The 6,998-nt window shown below is 49.6% G+C and overlaps 1 protein-coding gene across 1 annotated transcript; it reads right to left on the bottom strand.

Annotated features, from left to right (window-relative positions):
- Positions 1-335: 335 nt before the first annotated feature.
- TMEM74 (transmembrane protein 74) lies at positions 336-6,675 on the bottom strand. Its single transcript, XM_037381816.1, is given in 2 exon segments — positions 336-4,808; positions 4,810-6,675. Coding segments are annotated over 2 exon segments (939 nt in total). The 5' UTR covers positions 5,493-6,675; the 3' UTR covers positions 336-4,552.
- Positions 6,676-6,998: the final 323 nt, after the last annotated feature.

The raw sequence follows: 6,998 nt of genomic DNA, 5'->3' as shown, positions 1-6,998 counted from the left end.
CATGGTACTGAAGTGATCCCCCCCGCTGCCTGCTCACACAGCCCCGGCTGGTCCCACCCTCCCTCTTTGTTTACACAGAGTGAGGTGGGACGCTGGCACAGCACAGTTACAAATCCTGCACTGCCTGGCACTTTCTGGCTGGGAAGGAGCAGCTGGCAGGGCCGTGGTGGCTGGGGGAGCTCAGGATGAGCTCCGTGCACTGGTGCAGCCGCATGGGCTCTGCCATGGCTCCTGGAGGCTGAGGGCGAGGGGCTGTGCCCATGGCACGGAGAGGAAGCGCCAGCCACTTCCACCAGCCTTTCAGTGAGGAGGAAAGAGGACCATGACAACAGCGCTCAGCTTTATAGGGTTTTATTTTTTATTTTTCAGTCTGTACAGAATGCTGCTGCTATTATAATAAGGCATCAAATGCACTATTGAAAAGCTCATGAGGGACTGTGACGTTTCACCCTGTTGCGGGTCAAAAAGGGAGTTTTACAAGATTAAACCCATTGCTTTCCCAGTTGGTAAACTTTATATTCATCACAGACAGATTTGTAAAAGAATTACAAAGATTAAAAACCTGTAAACATATAAAGAAACAGCAACAACCCAGGGTAGCCTCCTAAGAGTCTCAGACAGTTCTGCTGTGGGGCTGGCTTCAGGCTGGCAGTGAGAACGCGAGGCCTGGCAGCCACGCTGGGCGCCGGGCCTCCTGTGTGGTGAGAGTTCCCAGCAGGTGCCAGGTACATCCCAACCGGCCAGCCTCGGCCACAAGCATCTGATCGAGGAAAAGGAACTGGGCGAAGGGGCCACCAGAGAGCTGTGTGAACAGCGGGGAGCCAGCCGCAGGCCGCCGGCACCGGGCCCAGCTGCAGGCCTCCCGTGCTCCCCCAGCGGGGAGGCTGAGGCCAGGCCAGGGCTCGGCCCGCAGGCGTGTCATGAGGTAGAAAATGGAAAAATGTCCGGTTTTGCTGTTCAGGGTGGGTCAGATATAAACTGACTAACGGCACAAATCCTGATACATTTCTGGGGTACTTCAGGGAGCACCTAAAACACTGGGACACCTCTAAATTTAGATCCCCAAAGAAGAAAGCTCTCCAGTGATCCACACAACAACCTTAGCCCAGGCGTAACGAACAAACAAAAAGAACCAACAATTTTTCTTACATTTGTACCCTTAAAGCATTTAAATTTTGAGCAGGGGAAATCAAATTGCGAGGGTGCACGACAGAGCAATTAATTTCCCTTGGCCTCAGCCTTTGGTACCACCTTGTGCAAGGTGAACGATGCGAAGGCTCATTCACCAGACAGTGAGCTAATACATTCATTTTCCACCACTGGCCACCGGAAAGTGAGTGTTTTGGTCTCTGTTGCACCACACAGCACGAGAACCTGAGAGTCCAGAGGTTTTATATCGCACCACCAACCCGCCCAGTCCTGTAATGTGTAAAGGTATCTTGTTGGGTGATCAGAGAAACATCCTGAGAGTTTTTACCTGCTAAACTCCTGCACTCCAAATGCCTGCCTTCGCCTCTTTCATAGTGCACACTAACACCAAAATAAAGAAACCGTGTTAGTCCTATTACTTAAATTTTCTTACTCCTCGCACTTCTACAGTGCACACTTAGGTTATTAGGTTGACTTATGTTTCCTTTTTTTTGGAAAAGGAAAATTTGAGGTTCATTTAAGTATTGCAGGCTCATGATCTGTGACAGGCATTTTACAAAGTGTCAGAAAACTTCTCAGTTGATAATAACATACTGACAGTCAGGGGAGCGTTCCCTTTTCTAGTGCTAATAATCAGCATTAAGGCATGCCATGGTTCCTACAAGGAATCTGTGATCCTTACAGCTTTAGCTGTCATCTTTCTGCAATAATGGAATGTACTTTGATTTTATGCATATGTATCATTAAAAAATAAAAATAATAGCTCTCAAAACCACCAGACTCAGTATTAGAGCTTCTACCGCATAGGTGAGTATAGCGACTCCCATCAGGGGCCAGGCTGCTGAAAGGGCTTTTATCCCCTGCAACATCTGCTCCCTGTCCCACACAGTCATGCTGTACTCAGCTCAGCAGCGTTTGCCCTCTCACCTGGCATGGCTTTCCCTGGACCCCTCATCCTTGGGGTAGGATGGGAGGCAGCACTGTCCCCACTGCCCCACCTCAAGCCATGTGTCAGGTCCTACAGGCAGTGCCCACGTACCCACTAGCAGGCAAAGGCCAGCTAAGAAGGGGTCTTCTTCCTCTGTGTCCTGCTTCTCAGGCTATTTCCTTCCTCACTCTCACCGATCACAATAGGCTGAAGTCTTCTCCTTACATCTGGAAGCTTTTCCATTTATTTACCCTAGAAATTCAATCCTGAATCCCTGATGACACACCCAGAGGGATGTAAGCTCTCCGAAGATCACTGTGGAGATGCTGGCTGCTGTTGAGTTCCTGCCTGCAAACACTCTCAGCATCATGACATAAGCTGGCAAAATCAGCTACTAGGCAGCAGCACCACCTAATAAGGCTAATTACCAAATAACACGGAACTAAACTGGCGGTTAGAGCAGACAACATCTGAAGCAGCATCTCTTTTGCAGGGCCAATGTTAAAGCCTGGCTACCACGCTATGCTATTTATAGTGACCAAAGGCATGAACCTGGAGCAGTGCAGCTTCTCGGGCCCTCGGTCGAAGGCATCTGTACCAGCACCCATGGCTGGCGAGCAGGAGGGACTGAACTAGGCGAGCGCTAGACTGAGGTGCTGCATTAGTCTCCTGACATGAACAGTCAGAGAAGAGGGAATGAGGAACCAGACTGCAAAATAGCGTTCAGTCTCTCCATGTGAGGACCCTATGTTTCCACCTGCCATTTGTTATTCTGAACCTTCTGCTGCCACATATTCCTGGGTAAAGGGGACATACAAAGGAGATGTCCTCTACCTTTCCCAAGTGAACTCTTCTCAGATATGTCACAGTGGAAAAAAAAGTATCATTTAAAAAATATTTTATATTCCTGATTGAGATTTAACTTGCAACTGACAAGGCTGTGATAGCGTCACATGTTTCTACCAAGACTCAGAAGTCAGGGACTGTACAGACAGAGCTCTTTCACTCACATTTAGCTTTGGCAGGGACATGCGTGTGTGTGTGTGTGTGTGTGTGTGTGTGTGTGTGTGTATGTATTAACATACATATATATGTTAACAGGACACATATATAAATATATATATATATATAAACCACTGTTCAGTAAGCACTGACAGTGGTGCATACAACAGTCTTTATTGGTTTTCTCAGCACTGCCAGAACACAACTTTAATGTTCCATAGAAAATGGCTGATAATAAATAGCATTAGTGGTACAGGTTTTTGGCTACTGTGCCACAGAACTGTGAGTAATAGCATGTATCCTTGATCATTCCCTATGTTCAGTGAGTCTCATGTCAGCCAGTAAACTGCCTGATATTTAACCTTTGCATTTCCTGTCAATTTATTTTTTTCAGATAAATTGGTTTCTATTGAACGAGCCCCAGAAAGCTCCTTCCTGACCTTTCCTTGCTGGTTATGAGAAGGCTGACAGCCTAGTGACATAAAACTGAAGTTTCAAAAGGACTAGTAAGATGCAGACAGCCCCTGTATAAGCACAGTCCTGCAGCTCAGCTTGAATTTCTTCTGGCATCCGTACTGAAGGAAAAGTATTCAGGCTCAGCATCCCCAAGCTTTTTCACTCTTTGGGTCTTTTGACACTCCAAACAAGAGGTCAGTTAATTCAAGTTATGGCGGTTTTCATACAAAGACATCTGTCCCCCAGGAACTAAACTTCTTTTATATGGGTCACTATAGCTATCAGAAGTTAATGACTATCAATCATTGCTAATCTGAACTGAAATGGAGCCACTGACCTCAGGCTGAAAGAGCCTTTTGTCTTCTACCAATACCATAAGCCATATGGTTCCCTGCCCTTTGCCTCTTATTTTATATTTTAAATAATCATCACTAATTGTACAATTGTTTGAAAATATGGTAGGTTTGTGGCAAGTCACAACCAAGTGCTGTTCTTTTTTCCCTTAGGTCTCACTCGATAGCAGAGGAAAAATCAGCTTAAAATTAAAGGATAAAAAAGCATCTCAATTAAATATTAACCCTACTATTTGATTATTGGTCCTGCTTCTTAACAGTCTACCAAGCAGACTGTTAATAATCCTGCAGGCTGCAATAATTAACAGCTTCCGAAGTGTCAAGGTCGCTCCTGTTCTACATGGGAGTAATAAGAAAATTATATAGGCAAGAAGACAACTGGAATGTATTATATTAGGATAAATGAGTATCTGAGGAACCTACTTATCACAAATCTCTTTTTATTCAGTAGTTTTCATTATTTTGTATCAGTTGCATTTTCTCTGGCACATTTTCCCTTTACAACAAGTGCTCATATACTGCAAACATTCGATTATAAAGCTTAAGAAAAAAAACATTCTTGTCAGACAAATAAACTGCATCACCAGCTATCTTTAGCTGCATCTGTTTTCTTTAATGAAACGTATTTTCCTGTGGAAATGCTGCCTTAAAAATCATGACAACACTAATTATCTATGGCAAGCACATCTTCCTCAACTAATGATAGCTCGAGCATATTATCATTTGCACCAGACTTCATTCTGAAATTGAAAGACCCATACAGCTTTGCAGACTCCTTGGAGGACGCAAACCTGCTCCTCCGGTACAGCTCCCCTTTCCACATGGACATCATCAGCAGGCTGGAGAGCACCACGCCCCCCAGGGTTAAGAGACACAGCCCGGCAATAACACAGCGGTCCAAGTGAGCACCGATCCTAGCGCTCGTTCTCCAGCCTCTCCATCTCCCGGGCAGCCACAGTGTTGGGATCCACAGTCACGTCTCTGGGTACCACATAGGAAATGATCACCAGCAAAATGCCACTAACCAAGAACAAAATAGCGCTAATGAACCCGTAGTCCACGGATTTCCCTGCCACCGCCTCCGAGGCTGTGTCGTCCTCCTCAGAGACCAGCGAAGGAGAATCGTGCACCCACCCAGGTGCCAGCTCCCTGAAGGAATGCTGCTGCAGATGGGCATCCTGGCAGTGGCTGCTTGTAGGACTGGGGGGATTTCTTGCATGCTCCAGGTTTACATTTTCATCCACATAGGTGAATGATGTCTCAAGTTCCTGGGCACAGCAGCAGGCTTTCTTCTTCCCTCTATCATCTTCCCCGGGCAAGCGCTCGGGCGGCTGGCAGGGCTGGCAGGTGCTGGGGGGTGCAGGGTCCTCCTGGGGGAAAGGCTGGGGTGCCAGGGGGGGCTCAGCCACAGGCCCCCTCTGCAAGGGCTTGCAATGCCTTTTGCAGTGCAGGGCTGCCACGGCAGCGGCTGCTCTAGGGTCCATCTCACCCCCCTCACACTGCTGCTGCTCACAGGGCGGGGAGGGCAGGCTCCAGCCAGCAGCAGCGCCCAGGGGTGCCTGCCTGCTCTCCTCGGCCAGGTAGAGAAGCTCCATGCAAGCCATCGACCTCGTCCCGGCGAGCCCCGACTCCTGGGCTACCGCATCCTTCAGCAAACGCTGTCCCTGACCTGCCGAAGCGGCTTCGCGGTGCCGGAGCTGCTATATCCCAGAAATCTTCTACTCTTTCACCAACGTTTTGTTAGGGACATGGCTTGTGTCAGCTGTTAAATGATTAAACAAATCCTCTCTGACATTCATTTCTTTTCGGTCTGCAAATGAAATAGCAGAGGGGGGAAGAAAAAAAAGAAAACAACAACAAAACCAAACCTGACAACCTCACGATGATACATTAATAAACTGAAGAGAAGATAACGTAAATGCAATACATCAGTCTTCCTCTCAGCTGTCTGAGAGGAGATGGCAAACATGATTGTTTTAACTACGCATTTACAAGTGCAATCCTCTTGCAGATCCAAAATCTATTAGGAAGTCTAATCAACCTTTGACACCAATATCCAATTAAGGCAGTAAGTCATCTACAGAGCACAGGATAACTGCAATAACCCTGTAAAATGTCAGAGAAAAGAGACGTCTGTTCTTTTAGAAACAAGTAACTCCCCCACCCCCTTCCAAATGAAGAATTTAAAACTCAGATTCAAAGACTAATTAGAAAGAAACACGCAAATCCCGTGTAGCTCGATAATCCAGGATCTGTATTCTCCGGTGGAAATCTGATAATCCTATGGGAAAAGCAGCGCTTTCCTATAGCAGATCTCCCGTTCGATTAAGAGCTTTCAGAATGAAATTATGCCTCAAAGACTGATGACTCAAAGACGGATATTGCTTCTCATCTGCAATTAATTCGTTATTACCCCCTTCTGCCGCGCCCCACCCCCCTCGAGGCCGATGCCCGGTGTCATTAGGAGAAGCCCGCAGCCTCGATGTATGTGTTGCATGCGTAGAAAACACATGTGCGCCTATAGCATATACATGATCGATAACAGACGCTGCTCACTCACGGTCTTCCCGGGACTTCAGCGGGAACCGGCCACGCTAGGAAATGCGATCCTGCCGGCGCGGGAGTAGCTGGATCCACACGCAGCTGTGTGACCCGAGTGGTACAGAGGTTACAGGCGCGCAGACACGCACAGACACACGCACGCCCCGGCAGGCAGGAGCACGCCTCCGCCGCCGCCTCCCGCCCGCGGGGCTCCCACCTGCCCGGCGGGGCGGCTGGCCCGCCCGCCCCGCGCACCTACCTCCCGCCCGCCGCCGCCGGCGCCGCGGCCAGCGCCCCGGGGCAGGGCAGGGCAGGGGCGGCGGCGGCGGCGCCGAGCCCAGCCGAGCCCAGCCGGGCAGTGCCGAGGCGCGGCGGGCGGGCGGGCCCTCCGGCGGCCGGGCGGTGGCTGCGGCACGCCGGGAATTGTAGGCGGCGGGCGGGCGGCCGCGCCGCTGCGGCAGCGCAAGGAGCCGCGCCTGCCCGCGCCGCCGGGCTGCCAGCCTGGCCGGTCAGCCCCCTCCGGGGCCCGGGCACGGGTTTCGAGCGGCGCTTCGACAACGGGAGCCTGG

Source organism: Falco rusticolus, chromosome 3, assembly GCF_015220075.1.
Source record: "Falco rusticolus isolate bFalRus1 chromosome 3, bFalRus1.pri, whole genome shotgun sequence".
Taxonomy (NCBI): Eukaryota; Metazoa; Chordata; class Aves; order Falconiformes; family Falconidae; genus Falco; species Falco rusticolus.
This window is presented reverse-complemented; position numbering and strand designations above follow the sequence as displayed.